Raw genomic sequence first — 16066 nt, forward strand, 5'->3', positions numbered from 1 at the left:
AGAGTCAGTCGAGTAGTAGAAATAAAACATCGCCCGCCGTTAACAATAAATCACCTTACTCGTAAGTTGTTTTACTACGTAATAATGCTTGAAATAATCGACATCGGTTAATCCGGATATTCGCCTAATCCGGACAATTTTTGGTCCAAACATTTACTATTTTTATTCGCACATAACATTTGTGATATTTTTTTTGGTAAAACGTGCGTTTTTGGTTCACATTAGTCGTACATAAAGTAGTTATTGCTGTGCTAAGTTGTTTACGCTTGTTAATACCAGCAATTAATATTATTGTACTGTACACCGACGCATTTTTTTTGTTATTCGCAGAAAACGCATCTCACCTGACGTACAACGTCACATGCAAAGCGTAAGTTACTGAATACCTACCTAAAACCCCACAAAAAAACACTAAAAATACTGCCAATTTTAGGTCCGTGCTAACGTTTCGCCGAGAATGCAACGGCTATCCAAGCGTACAACTCCCGTTAGTCAATCAGGTCAGTCTAAATTAACTTTACGCAATATGTGACAAACTTACTGTCATCTATATTTATTATCTTGACAGGTTCGTTGCTGGTAAAGCCCCTAGGCTCAGGAGACGCACCCTACCAGTCGCAAGACGGCGTAATTTCAAAAGTAGCAAGGTAATTCCATGCTTGCTAAGCCAGGTGCAGCAGAAGTGTAAACGAGCCCGAAACCCGGGCCGAACCCGAATCGATTTTGAGAAGCCCGTTTAGGTCTAGTCTAGAATATCTGGTTATCTGGTTAAGACTGGGTTTCTGGCTTGTGCTTTCAGGTTCGGGCCTGCTTACAAGTCTATGCTTAAGCCGAATTGAAAAGTCTGGCAGCTACTTCTCTACCTATAGCATGTAAAAGGTTATGTAGAGAGATCAAGGCTTTTAAGACCAGTTTCAGTAGCCAAATACAGCACCTAGTAAACAATTTTGCATTGTTGTACGGCCGCCAGTACATAACTTAAGTATACTTTAATATACATCTGCTACAATCTATATATGCCACTTATGACCGTACGGCTGTAATCGACTTAATATGAATTTAAGCCATGTTGGTTGTGATTTTAGGTTGTCACCATCGGTAACAAGCACTCCATATAACAGAGCTATACCAGGTGAGAACTAGGGATATTCAAAAAATAGAAGAAATGGGTTTAAAATAGTACCATGTTGTTCATACCAAAGAATACAATTACGAAAAATTGTTAATTTAATCTTTGTCGTAAGATTTTAACTTCATTAAAACCTCGCACTGTGCACGCTTTTGACTGCCCTCAGAAATAGATGTTTTAAAAGCCATTTTTAGGACTAGTAAAGTTAAGGGCTCATTTTTTACCATATTTTCAGGATTCAGTACATCTATCACACCAACTGCTACCCCAAAACTATCTTTTAACCCCCAAAACTTCACCCCTCCGTGTACCCCCCAAATACCCTTCTCATTTTCAAGCAAACCCTCCCCATATCGGCGACTGTGATCTTCGGTTGGCTAACGAAGATTTTATTTAACAAGCAACGAATACAAAGGTACACTATTCATAAAAAACAATATCAGTGAGTCGCCGTTCTCCGTTGCGACACCAAGCGTTCACGAAGTCTCCTAACGTCGTCCATAAGGTGGCGCTCTTCCTCAGCAAAACTCCCTCTATCCCGGTTTATTGACCCTGTTTAACAGAAATGCTGTCATTTTTTGCGGTTTTGACTTTCATAAAAGATTTTTCGATTTATCTTTGTTATTTTTGGCGTTTTTTTTCATCAGACGCTGATTCAGTATTAAAAAATTAAATGTTCTTCAAATTTTGGTTCTAGCAACCCATGGTTAAATAAATTATTTTATCTTACGTTTCATTTGGTCAGATTTTAACGTTTTCGTTTTTACGAACTTTTTAACAGGTCATTTGTTCAAGGTGCACTGTATATAGCTGGACGGTTTGGTCGGCACAGTTTTTGCTTAGCATTTGTTCAAAACAGTAAACCTCGGCTAATCCGGACCCGTTTGCCCCAGAAAAAATGTCCAGATTAGGTAAACATCCGGATTAACCGACGTCGATTAGTTAAAGCCTTACCACATTATAAATCATTTGTACCTCGAGTTTGGTCCCAATTAGGCGAAAATCCGGGTTAACCGAGGTTTAATGTATGTTAATAAGACAAAATAATAACTGCTAACTTACATTCGACATCGTCAACCGGTTCGTCAGTCGCAAAATCAGTGGTCTGAGCGTTTTGTACAGCTGTCATACGACCTTCATGTGTCAGACTGTTCTCTATAAACCAATATTAATATTGCTGTATTGTTGCTAAATGAGTTAAATAAACTTTAAATAAAAAGTTCGGTATTCCTTTAAGTCCCAATTTATTCACATCAGTTTTCCTTTAAGCCCCAATTTATTCACATCAGTTTTCCTTTAAGCCCCAATTTAATCACATCAGTTTTCCTTAAAGTCCAAATTCACATTAGTTTTCCTTTAAATCCCAATTTATTCACATCAGTTTTCCTTTAACTCTAAATTTAATCACATCAGTTTTCCTTTAACTCTCACCAAACTGAATTCTCTCATGCTCCCTGCGCAAGGAGTTCATGTGCTCCTCCATTCTCCTCTCACTCTCTTTTATTCTCCTCCTGCTCTCGTCGAGATTGCGATCCTCCAGCATGCGAGCTCTCCTCTCATCTCCATCATTCCTCATCATTTCCAAACACCGGAGCCGATCCTGCTGTTGTCTTACTTTGGACTCCTAAAAAATAAAACAATTGAAGGCATAAAATTCATGAGTAGGCCTTCAATGGGCCTGGCGTACTATGATTTTTGTATGAGTGTGCCGTGAACGCTGGTCTGAATGAATGCTTTAAGGCTTATCCCAGTTATGAATTTATGTTTATCTTAACTGATACTGGTCAATATGGCGATTCCCTACTACGAAGCTGACGTGTGCAGCATACGAGGCAGAAAACGGTGCTAGTAATTCGACTTACGACGGGTTCACCACTGAGCCTGTGTAGCTTAGTTGGTAGAGCGCGAGTCTAGTATTGTCCTCATAACTTTTTCAGTATAATACTTTGCCAAAAACTTGTTAAAACACACACACAAAAAAACGTTTATATATGCGTCCAATCACCTTGATATCCCTCATTTGTGTAAGTCTGTCATTCAAGTGTTTCTGCTGTCTGAGATGATCAATATTACGTGACAACGATCTCGCCAATTCCTTTTCCCGCTCGATGTCGCCGTGGAGCACTCGCGACGCGATTTCAGTCTGCATGCTAAGTGCGTTTTCACGTAACTGCGATGAAGCTAGTTGTTGCTCCAATTCCTGCAGAAAAATACTTGTTAGTACTGTAGTTCCCAACCGGGGAGGAATTTACTTTAATTTTTACATGTGGTTTGTAAATAGACACTTTAGCTCTGGGAATATAATCTGTGAAGTTGATAAAAAAACCAAGTTTTCAATTATCTTTGTATGGTTTAGCATCTACTATACAGTGTTTTTGGGAGAAATGAAAATGTTTTGAATTGTTAAGTAAGGAATTCGCCGAAAAAGGTTGGGAACAACTGTGTTGGTATAAAAAGTGTGCTTAAAAGTAATATAGAGTTCATTTTTTACGAACTTGTTAACAACAGGTATTTTGGTCATGGTGGTATATAGCTGGGAGTTTTTGCTTTAAAACTTTCGCACAAGCTGTTTCACATAAACCGGTCCAACTTCATCAAGTCCGCATCTTTACCTTGGTCTCTGCGACATCAATATCTTGCTCCTGTAATTTAGTGTGCATTCTCTCCTCTGCATCTTGTAGTCTCATCCTTCGGTCCACATCAACTCGGATCGCATCTTCCAACTCAGACTGCTGTCTTGCCATCTGAAACATGAAATCATAAAATGTGGGTTCGAATCCCACCGGCACCGGCCATATTCCTAATGTAATCGGACATTAGGATTTAAAATTTGACTTCTTGTAGAGATTAGTACGCCTAAACTTACTTAAAGTTATGTTTCCGTGATTACATTACATCAACGCTCGGTCTATTATGACGTCACACTTATGCTTATTATGACGCGTGGCCCAAACCAAGCAATATTTCTACTGGTAATGCAGACCTTTAGTTAGTGATCGGTCTATTATGACGTCACATATACATGACGTAACACTTATTTTTGTTATGACGCGACGTCAAAAACCGCGCGATTTTAAAACGGAAATACGTAAGCCAGAAAAATCCATCCTGTGGTGGGATTCGAATCCACGACAGGAGCTTCTATCTGGGCTATTTTATTAACAAAGGAAGACTTTGAAAGATCAAACGCACCTCTTGTTCCATCGTAGCTCGGTGAGCTTCCAGTTCCAAACCTTTAACTTCGACATCTTCGACAACAGCAGCTGCCTCCTGCTCGCGAAGAAGGGTCTGAAAACCAAAAGGGGCGTAACAGGGGTGTGGCAAGTAGGCTACATTGTGCAGAAGAAACTAATATTTGAAGATTTTTGGTACCATTCTGTATTTGAATTTGGTACTTATCGAATACATTAACTGCATGCTGTTGTGTGTAGAAAAAAGCTTTAAACAAAACATATTATAATTGTTTGTGTATTGCACCTTTCTTTTAAGTTCCTCCTCCAGTCTTTGTATCTCGATATGTTTCAATGTTTGTTGATGATCGACAAATCGCATTCGGGATTTATCTAAAAGTTGAAGTTCACGGACACGAAGTTCACGCTTCATTGCTGCTAGTCTAAAACACCAAAGGTCAAGGGTCAAAATGGGACCAGAGGTCTTTCTAAAGGCAATTTGTATCCTCTTATGGCAGAAAATTACACAAAGAAAACAATTTGGTACTTCAGTAAACCTAGGTTAAACTGTATCTGATTAATCCAGATCTTTGCCTAATTCGGACAAAATTGGAGGTACAAATGATTTGTAATGTGGTAAGATTTGAATTAATCGTTATCGGTAATTCCGGATTGTCGCCTAATCCGAAAACCCAGATTAACCAAGGTTACAAATTTAAACCGATTAAAAAGGGTTGTTTAAGATGAGTTTTAAGCATTAACCTGTTACCAAAAGTCAGGTGCAACTGAACAAATTACTTTTTTCGTTGATCAATCAACTTTCGTTCCTCATCCATAAGAATCCTTCTTCTCTCCTGCTCCGCATCTTGCAGCATCTCCTTCTTCCTGTACCAAGCCTCCTCATGGAGTTTGCGATCAGTCATTTGGTCAGTGAGTTCTTGTGCGATATGTCTGGAGAAGAACATCAGTTTGATTAACAATGAAGAATTCAATTGCAAAACACCAAGTCTGCCCAGTTTTTAACTTCAAAACTACAATATGCATTGTTTCGCATGAATGTACACAGTAGGGTGTAAAAACTACAGTAGGTTAGGCTACTAGATGCTAAAATTTCGTACATAAAGAGTGTATTTAAAAAAATACTTTCGTACACAGATTTACGCACAAATTCTGGACGCCTGGTAAGTGGTAACCCTACTCTAATGCCAAGCCCAAACAAACTAAATGCTGCAAAATCATGTCTTACTTTTCGCGCAAATAGTCCAATTCATCTTTTCTGATTCTTTCCCGTTCTTGGGCTTGATAATCCACAATAAATTTAGGGTATTTGTTGAATATGGGGTAAGTAACAGCCGATGGGATTGGTTCTAGGGGGTGCAGTGACTCCTTGGGGTCTATCTTCTTGGGGGTGCACTCTGACAGACGATACGCTTCATTAATTACAGCACGGATGTCCAACGCATTTCGGTGGTGGTAAAAATACTGAAACATAAAAGTTTAGTGTGAAAAACAAAATTACTAAAACCAAGTCTCGTGTTTGAAGAAGTTTACATGAAGTACTATTGAGTAACATTTTAGAAAGTTGTAAGGCAAACGATTTAAAGTAATTTTGCTCATATATATTCAACTTTGACAGACTTAGCATAACTATAAGCACAAACAAAAAAGAGAAGGGAAAACTTATGGATGGATTTTTTTATTACATACTTAAGATGCCTTTTAGGTGCAATTTTAACATGTTAAATAAACGGTGGGTGACTTCAGACTTTTCAAAGTTTTCAGTCTGTTATTATATGGGACGGTTTTCTACATCAGTTATACTACGTCTCTGGTGACACATGATTATACAATATACTACACATACACATATGGAGTTCAAAAATAGTGAAGTATTTCATGAGATGGTCACAGTATCATCAAAACTTTTCACGAATGAATTTTTATCTACCTTAAAGTCGTCAGTTTGTTTAGTCTTAAGCAGAGCAGATCGACAGCTGATGGAATAAGCCACAACACAATAGAGGAAAAAGCTTGGATGATTACTAAAAACGTTGTCGAATAATTTTAACCATTCATCCCTTGTCAAAACTTCTGACATCAAAGTCTGAAGCAAAGGCCAAGCATAGATCTGGAAACAAAAAGTAGCACAGATCAATTAGAAGCATGCAAATAAGAGACCAAAATCGCAAAATGCGTCAGTTGTTACAAAAAAGGAGAAATCAACCATTTATTTTATGCATAAAACTAAGTTTTACTACGAAGCTGACATGTGCAGCATACGAGGCAGGCAACGGTGCTTGTGATTAAACTTTCGATTGGGCTCACCACTGAGCCTGTGTAGCTCAGTTGGTAGAGCGCAATTTCCAGAAAGACTTCTGTCATGGGTTCGAATCCCCAAGCTAGTCTTATGGGAATGCTTGGTGACTGGCTGATTCGGTATAACACTTTCTATGAGCCTGGCGTACTGGGATTGTAGCTTTTTAAACTATGATCATCATCAAAAAATGTGACTCAAAACTTTTTATAGGTTAATAACCAATAGTATAGGAAACATACATGATCCTATCCGTAAGTATATACCTGTGTTGTGACTTCATATTTGACAAAATGCTGAAGTAACTCCCTGTCATGGTGACTCATCAGATTTTCAATCATGCTCAGGACATTGATTGGTGGATTTGGAAAAAACTCAAACCAATGCTGACACCAATTTGCTGAGTAAATTAAAACATGTTACTATAGTAATAAATAGCAAAACCCAAACAACTACAAAAACTAGATTTTATGCAGTCAAAGTCTTTGTATAAAACTCCATGGTGTGATATAAGTTTTGTATTCCATTGAATACATCAAATAATGACATTTTAATGTTTTAACATATTTTTGTGACTAATTTTTATGGTACACAAAAAAGTTCTTGCAATTCGTTGAAAAACAGAGTAGCCCAAATAGTGGACGTATTTCATTTTAAATATTTCTTCATAATTCCACAATTAATGCAGTTTGGTATGAAACTTACTTAAAATAGTGGCTATCATCTCAAAGCAAATCAGTGCATTGTTTTGAAAGAGTTTCACAAAAGGAAACACCATCAGTGGAAGATAATCCAGTTCAGCGAAAATTGCAGACCAATGGGCCAAGGAAGAAAGAACCCTAAAAATATAAACCACAGTTCAATCTATGCTACTTGGCTATATTAAGCTTGTTAAGTAAATGTTGATGAGATGCAGTCCTGTGTCAAATTTCAATTTAAGAAATACTACGTCTCGGTTAAACCGGATCTTCGCCTAATTAGGACAAAACTTGAAGTACAAATAATTTGTAATGCGGTAAGGCTTAAACTAATCGACATTGGTTAATCCAGATCTTCGCCTAATCTGGGTAATTTTTGGGCTATAATGAGTCTGAATTAATGGAGGTTTACTGTAGTTTAATGTTGCAAATAAATATAGTTAGTTTAAAATATCGTCACAAATATTTTAGTGTTAGGAATTTACCAAATCATGTATAAGATGGACTTAGCAACCCATGGTACACATGCAAAGCTATTACTGTTGGCATTACAAGTAAATTGCCCCATGTTGCTAATAGATTACCGACCCCCTGGTGTATGTTTTTTACACATTTTCTCAAAATCATTGTATTTAACAATATAAACACTTCCAGAAATAAAAAAAACATTTTTATTTCCTATATTACACAAAATGGACAAAATTAAGAACTTATTTAACATTGCCCAAAACACCAAGCTGACACATAGCGATGTAAAATATATATTCATACCTTTCCAATACTCTTAACAGCTTGCCACTCTTCACTGGGTATTTCTCTTGTATCGTTGCATACGAGAGATGCGTTCCCTTTTGAGTAAGCGACGTAAAAGCAGATTGATTCTCTGGGAGTTGAAGAAGACTTCGCCATATGAAAAGGCGATATGCTTCAGGGTATTCCCCAAACCAACGGACAACTTTTAAAAGCCGGGGAAGTGATAACCCATTCGGTAAATTGTTTTCTTCCTGCATTAAGCAAGAGAAAAATAATTTGGATTAATTTTTGAAATACTGTATGCAGTTGTGGGATTCAAATTTTTTGTCGGCCGTTTCTATCACAAATGTCACATTTTTTAGCCGGTTCTGTTACAAAAAATCCATTGACAGTAACCAGTAATGCTAACCGGTTTGCTGATCTCATTAGTTTTGTCAGACAGTTCTATAGAACCGGTGCGAAAAGGCTGAATCCTACCACTGACTGTATATATAACTCACATACTTTATAATATGGTGTAGCTGCAGCGTGTTCAGCTATTATCCACCAATTGTGCCCTAAACTGTTTTTCACGACATAACATTTCAACTTTAAGCAGCTATTTCCAGCTAGGTGATAGTTTTAGTGCTATTGTGTTGCTTTGTCTTTCACCAAGCAAAATCAACATATAAACAACTAATAATTTCAAGTTTCGTTAAACTAAGTGATCATTTTGTCAATACGCATGAATTGTGCATCTCAAACTGTCGCCTATCATTTCTTCAGTACAAAAACTTTTGAAAAGCCTACATGTCCAGTTAATGCCACAAAACCTTTTGGAAAAATGGTCAGGTGATAAATCATATTAATCTATAAACTGCACATATTTGGGGCACATAAAAACAGAACAAACGTGTTTTTGAAAAGAAATTGACACTAAACTCATGGTTTCATATCACAAACTTAGCAAGATGCTACTTACTTTATCTGACTCTGATTTTAGTTTGCGGCATTGAATTCTTCCAGTGGTCATGCTGCCATCCAGTGGTCGATGTGACTGCCTCGAATCAGCTGACATGTTTTTGCGATCCAATGCCTTTCTTTTCCAAACATCTTTTACAACACGAACCAATGGCCCTGGAGCCTAAATATAGAGTTAGACCCATTATATAATAGGTGTCCAACCTTTTTTGCATCAAGATCGGCTTTTGAGGTAGTTGAACCCTAGGGATTTACCACTTCAATACAATTTAGGAATATAATGCAAGACTATGTTACCAAAGGATAACTTGTATTTTTCCAAACCTGATTTTTTGTTTTTGTCAAGATTTGGGTATTATTTTTTACAGTGCAATGAGAGCGCCATTTGTAAACTTGATCCAATACTAATCTTTAGTAGACAAAATTGAGAAAAAGATTTGGGCCAAAATTAATTTCATATGATAAAGCCAAACAGCGGGTTATTTCAAACTAAAACAGAGCAACTACCAGTACAAAATAACATATATACTCCTACAAGTAGTGATGGGACGATACCAGGTTTTGAAGCGAGTACGGATACCGAATACGAGTACCACATGTATATACCTTCGATACCGAGTACCGAGTACGATTACCGAGTACTTAAGTGCAGTGTTGTACTTAGTTGTATATCACCTGCTAATTTATCTGCCATGGTCGGCGTACAGACGTGCACACACACATGCAGAAAAAAGTAATCTCCATACGATAGCGAAAAAAATACGTAACCTGGCGGAACTTTTTCCCAAATTTGTACTGTCCGAAGCATATATTGGCACAAAGTTTTCAGTGTTCTTATAGTGTAAATCGGCCTTCGGTACTCGCATATTGGTATCGAAAACTGAGACAAAATATTTCGATACCGAGTACGAGTATCGATACCACTGAAATTGTTCGATACCATCGATACCGAGTACCGAGTACCGGGTACCCATCCCATCACTACCTACAAGTATTACTTTTTTGTCGCTACAAAGCACCTGCTAAGTATTTGTGTCGTGAAAATTTAAACATATTTTAATGATTAATTCTCACAAACGAGTCATCTACGTACAGCAACATTCCTTAAAAATGTGTTACAAAACTACTATTTTGAATGATTTTCTGCACACCCCTGGACTGACTTAAATATTAGTCTGAAATTGACCACCCTTGGGTATAGAAGCATCCCTGCCTTGTATAGACATTTCCACATACCCTGTTTGTTATTTCTTACCTTGTTGAATTCGCTGGTCAAAGATTTTGCACTGTAAAATACCAAAGCCCCATTCTCTGTTACACCTATGATGTAATCGCTGCCCTGAGAGTGTGTGCAGATTTTTGTCAGTCTGTCACCCTCCGATGGAGCTTGTATATCGAAGAGAACATGACAAGTATTGATGTCTATAAATCTGGCAATTCCATCTTGTCCTAAAACTCCAAGAATCTAAAGAACAAAATGGTTTTCAATTTACGACAAGTAACAACCCGTCTACTTCAAGATTAATATAATCTAAAACCGGGTCACCAATGCAAACCCTATACAAAACAAATTGTTTTTTTAACAAAAAATCTATTAATATTTAAAACAGTGATTATTGGAAGTACAGTAGACTTAACTTGGGGAGAAAATTTTGCTAAATTACAGTAAAAGGCAAACAGCAATTTCTTTAATTTTAGTTCCGAAATATTTCATAGATATGTTTAACTTAATAAAGTGTTTTTATAGTTATTGTAGTCTGTACCTTGCTATCTCCTCGGTCAAATTTGTCAACCAGGAACTCGAGTTGTTTGACAGACTGCACGCTGCTCGGAAGTTTAATAACTTGAGAAATGTTGTGGTTTTGCAAAGAGTAAAGATGCAGCAGATTTGACTTTCCACCACAAACCAATATTCGGCCATTTCTGACATAAAACAAAAATCTTGTAAAATTTTTTTGTCAAATAAACAATTTCTGTAAAAATAGTACACTAAACCTAGGTTAAACCGGATTCAGTTAATCCAGATCTTCGCCTAATTCAGACAAAACTTGAGGGACAAATGATTTGTAATGTGGTAAGGCTTTAACATTTCGACATTGGTTAATCTGGATCTTCGCCTAATCTGGACATGTTTTTTCAGTCCAAATGTGTCCTGATTTAACCAAGGTTTTGCTGTATTTGACTTTGTTTTGCAAAATCCATGGTGAACAGACAAACTTAAGTACACATAAAATTCTGCATTGATATCATATGTTAAAATGTATTCCACTCTATTGAATTGGTTGATTTTTGTTGTTATTTTTTAACCGGTGGTACTAAATACCGCATGTGGCCGCATGTGACCGCATGTTATCACACGGCAGGAATCTGTGAAGGACTTAAATATGCTTTTACCAAAAAATAATTTTGCGGACTTTTGAAAGCGCTGACGGTTAGAGCTATTAGGGTTGGGTGAAGGTTTGAAATTAAAATCAATCTAGAATCTGGTCTATTTTACCCCTAATGGGGCTGGAATTCTTACATTTCACATAACATGGTGTATTTTAAGAGGAATCACATGCGGTCACATGCGGCCACATGCGGTCACATGCGGTATTTAGTGCCACCCTTTTTTAACCACAATTTTTTTGAAAGATATTTGTGGCCAACCTTGTTACAGCAAAGGCCCGATAGCCAAATTTCACTTGACTCTCAGCGTTTAGTTTATACTTCCATGTGAAATTATCACTTTCCCATCCAAATATGGTGTCATCAGTAAAACATGTCAAAATCATGTCACTCCGAGGCAGAAAAAATACCTAAAGAAGTAAAAAATGCAAGCCATGTCCTTCTATTGGAAAGTAATGCGATTTTTCTAATAGAATAATATATATTTACAAAATTTCTTTTTGTCGAAATGAGTTTAGTGACCCAATTTATTTGTTTTCATGTCAAAATTTTCCCCCCCACTGTCCCTTTTTATAGCTCCAAAATAATGTTGACTCTATTTAGGCCTTTTTTATGCCTAAAAATTGTCCGTTTTGGGTCCAATACTTATTCCTAATTACTAACAATCATACCTGTTGTATTGGTGTTTCACTTTTTACATTTAACTTTCGAATTCGCTCGAATGTATCAAAATTCCACATTTGCGCAGTATCACGAGATGTTGTAATGCCATAACGTCCACTGTCATGAACTGAGATCGAGTGGACAGCACTTTCGTGACCTCTCATCCAACTTACTAACTCCCTGTTATCTAAATTTGCATAAAGATGGATGAGTTAAACGGACATATCAATTATCGCATTTTATGATGTTTTAAAATGAAGTGTATACTTTGGAAAACTAAACAGATCTTTAGAGGCCAATGAATGACATATATTTCCCAATCGGAAAAAATGGGGTTGCATGTAAATGCTAATTTCATTTTCTATTTAAATTGGGGTCACTTTTAAAAAAGGTTGAAGACCACTGCCCTTGGGGTCTACGAAGGCTTTTTTGAATCAGGTTTCTAAAGTATTATGATTAGATAAATATTACATAGAGGCTTATAACTACATCAACCCTACCAATAAAATGGAATCATTGGTAACAATAGGTTGAACCACTAGTGTAGTAGAAAGAATGCCATATGTGGACTTGTAACCTAATAATACAGTATAGTAATTTATAATGTTTGATAAAGCTTGCCTTTGGAATAACACTTTATTGACGAATCAGCCAATCCCACCAAATATTCATTTTGTCTCCTGAGTCCAGTTGCAAGAGCTGTACAAGATTGTCCACAGTTCTGGATTTCAGAAAACCTAAAGAAATGTTATAAATTATAGTTATGACCAGGGAGTCGAACCGCTTGTCATATGGGTTCAGGTTCGGTTCGGGTTCACTTGGTTTTTAAGGGTTCGGGTTCGGTTCCGGTTTTTAAAAATGTATATTTTCGGGTTCGGGTTTTGTTCCGGTTTGGGCAAATTATCCGGTCCGAACCGGTTTGCAGTTTTTAAACCGGTTCAATTTGTATCTGTTTTAATTTAATTCTTCCCATCATGTAGCCTACCTGTCCTTATCAAACTCCTGAAGAATTTTGCCCTACACTATTATTTTTGACACGCCCTATAAGTGTTATCTTGTGTACTCTTCAGTGCGCTGTTTTGAAAAAATCAGAAAATATAAAGAGACTGCATTTTTTACTGGTTCGGTTCCGGTTCCGGTTCAACGTCAAACAAAATATGGGGTTCAACTCCAGTTCGGGTTTTTAGAAAATCGTAGTTAGCGGTTCGGGTTCGGTTCGGGTTTAATGAAATTAACCGCTCAAACCGGTTCACGGGTTCAGTTCCGGTTCGACTCCCTGGTTATGACTTATGAATGTAGCAGTGATGGGACGAGTACCCGGCATCGATGGTATCGAATGATTTCAGTGGTATCGATACTCCTACTCGGTATCGAAATATTTTATCTCAGTTTTCGACAGCAACATGCGAGTACCAAAGGCCGATTTACACCATAAGAATACAACTTTTGGCCAATATTTGCTTCGGACAGCACAAAATAGGGAAAAAGTTACGCCAGTTTACGTATATTTTTTTCGCTATTACGTGGCAATTACATTTTTCGGCATGTGTGTGTGCCCCCCGGCATATAAATTAGCGAGTGATATACAACTAAGACCAACACTACACTTAAGTACTCGGTAATCGTACTCGCTTCAAAACCTGGTATCGTCCCATCACTAGAAAGTAGTATATTAGCCAAAAACAGCCAAACAGTATTATTATTTACAAACAAAAGTTCTTGATAGAAATAGTTATATGTATTTGGCTTGAACATAGAGCATTGTAAAACAACCAAATTAAAGCCCTGACTTGTAAGGCAGTTCATTAAACTGCTGGGTAGAAACTGGTCATAAAACAAATCCGTTTACCTGTTTTTTGATGTGTCAAAAATGTAAACACCTCCGAGGTGATCGCTTACATATATCTGTTCACCAAACTTGTCGAACGATGCATGAAGGAATCGTTTCAATCTGCCACATTTAACACCCTTGCCAGTGTTAACCACAGAAGCAACAACTCTGCAAAAAACAAAAACTTTTAACTAAGCACCTATTGTAGATGCCTGTTCGCAGAATATAGCAGTTCCTAACAAGATCTTTAGCACACAGGACCACTATGCCCCGCCAGCGTGCATGACGAACCGTAAGATATGTGCAAAATCATTTTTACCGGGTACAATATCATTGGTGAAGAGGACCAGCCACTACTTGTGCTAAATTTCTGCTGCCAACAAAAATTGGCATGCAAATCAAAAAACACAAACTTGTGTTTAGCGAATAATATGTAAATGGTAATGTCTAAAACTACTTCACATGTGCTTGGCTGTTGGCTCTATAAGCCCTGGGCTTGGTTGGCTAAGTGGACTAGTTTTAGACGTCACTCGGGCTCAGTGAACGAAACGCAGGCTTGTAGTTTTAGACGACACCCAGTCTGCAGAGTATGGCAGCTGCACGCACGATTTAAAAAAAAAAAAAAAACTTTTTCACGGAAATTTTTCAGGGTTGCACACGGAAATTTTGCACGGAAGGCATCTGATTGTCCTGCCTTGACCTATATTGTTTGCTTTGCGTCTGCTGAAATTAGTCTTGCACGCAGACTAAAGGGTTTTGCACGTGCGCATGCGAGACAAGTGTATGGCCGCGATCTCCTCAGGAACCGCCATGTTCTGCAGACTGGGATGACACCAAACCAATATATTAACAATTTAGAATAAACAAGGTTCAATTTTAACCTGCATTTTTTTTAAATTACAGACTGTTTATAGTGCAAATAATAATCATACAAACCCATCATTAGTGGCTGGTGACGGAATTCGATGCCAGATTTTTCCAGCTTTCTGACCAGTAATATCTCTGGCTTCCATTGTGTGCAAAATTAGTCAAACTAAAAATTATGCACAAAAATATGTCTCATCTATTAAAAGAATGGGCAAAATTTTGAGTAAGGCAACTAGAAATTATTAAAAAAAAACTATTATTAATTTAGAAAATTAATTATTAATTTACAAATCATAAACATGACGTTACTTCTTGATGCGACAATTGTAAGAAACTGTACGCATAAAAACTATTTTTTCTTAATCGTAATCCCAAATTGATCTTTTGAAAACCAGAAATTTGCCACAAAAATAAGGGCTACTCTAAAATACGCAATCTACGCAATCTACGCAAACTATACGCAATCTACTAAAAAAAATTAACTAAGATGTTGACGGTTAGGGCTATTAGGGTCAGGGTGAGGGTTTGTGATACAAATAACTTTATGATTTAATTTCAGATGCCTTTCAGGTCTAATTTTCTCACAAGTGTTAACGTGCGGTACCATACAGTGTTTAGTACCACTCTCAACACATATTAAGCCCAAACTGGACATCTAAAACTAAATTATAGTGTTATTTTTATTATAAACCCTCACCCAGACCCTAAAAGCCCTAACCGTCAACATTTTTAAAAGTTGCATACGTTTTATAAGTAGATTGCGTACAGATTGCGTAGATTGCGTAGATTGCGTAGATTGCGTATTTTAGAGGAGCCCCAAAAATAAGCGAAAACTTCGAACAGTTTAGTTTCCAATGCAAACCATTTTAACTTAGCGCCAGGTGCAACGCTGTTTTTAAATCCAGCGGTCAACAAGTCAGTATTTGCTTACGTCATGTTAGTCAGCAAATATTCCGTAATGACGTCACAAAAAGCGGAAGTCATTATAAATGCAATCTGACGTTGTGTGGTTTTGGTCAAGCTGAAATATTTACTAATATACTGCCTTGAAACTTAAACAATCGTCTTTAAAGCAAAAAAAAACGTTTTCACCATTTGACAAAAATCACATATGAAGTGGTTTTTGCACATGTTGCACTTGTATTCGCAAAGCAACAAGTATCAATACTTATTCAATACACATCATAACATTACAACGCACTTGACTCCTTCACAACGACAACTAAATTATAATGCAATGGCTTAAACTAGACTTTTTCAATGCCACTGTTGAAAAAACTGTTGTAAAGATCA

At 37.1% G+C, this 16066-nt stretch overlaps 1 protein-coding gene across 1 annotated transcript; it reads right to left on the reverse strand.

Moving 5' to 3' along the window:
- Positions 1-1497: 1497 nt before the first annotated feature.
- LOC145224109 (TBC1 domain family member 31-like) lies at positions 1498-15002 on the reverse strand. Its single transcript, XM_080090541.1, has 21 exons — positions 14843-15002; positions 13925-14074; positions 12697-12812; positions 12084-12262; positions 11674-11822; positions 10788-10947; positions 10280-10489; positions 9026-9187; positions 8083-8315; positions 7319-7452; positions 6880-7013; positions 6248-6427; positions 5546-5781; positions 5098-5250; positions 4607-4742; positions 4322-4417; positions 3742-3873; positions 3135-3329; positions 2561-2753; positions 2192-2284; positions 1498-1681 (listed from the first exon to the last, which is right to left on the reverse strand). The coding sequence occupies exons 1-21, from the start codon at positions 14917-14919 to the stop codon at positions 1569-1571; spliced, it is 3231 nt and encodes a 1076-aa protein (XP_079946667.1). The 5' UTR covers positions 14920-15002; the 3' UTR covers positions 1498-1568.
- Positions 15003-16066: the final 1064 nt, after the last annotated feature.

This window comes from Phallusia mammillata, chromosome 4 (assembly GCF_965637545.1).
Source record: "Phallusia mammillata chromosome 4, kaPhaMamm4.hap1.1, whole genome shotgun sequence".
Classification (NCBI taxonomy): domain Eukaryota; kingdom Metazoa; phylum Chordata; class Ascidiacea; order Phlebobranchia; family Ascidiidae; genus Phallusia; species Phallusia mammillata.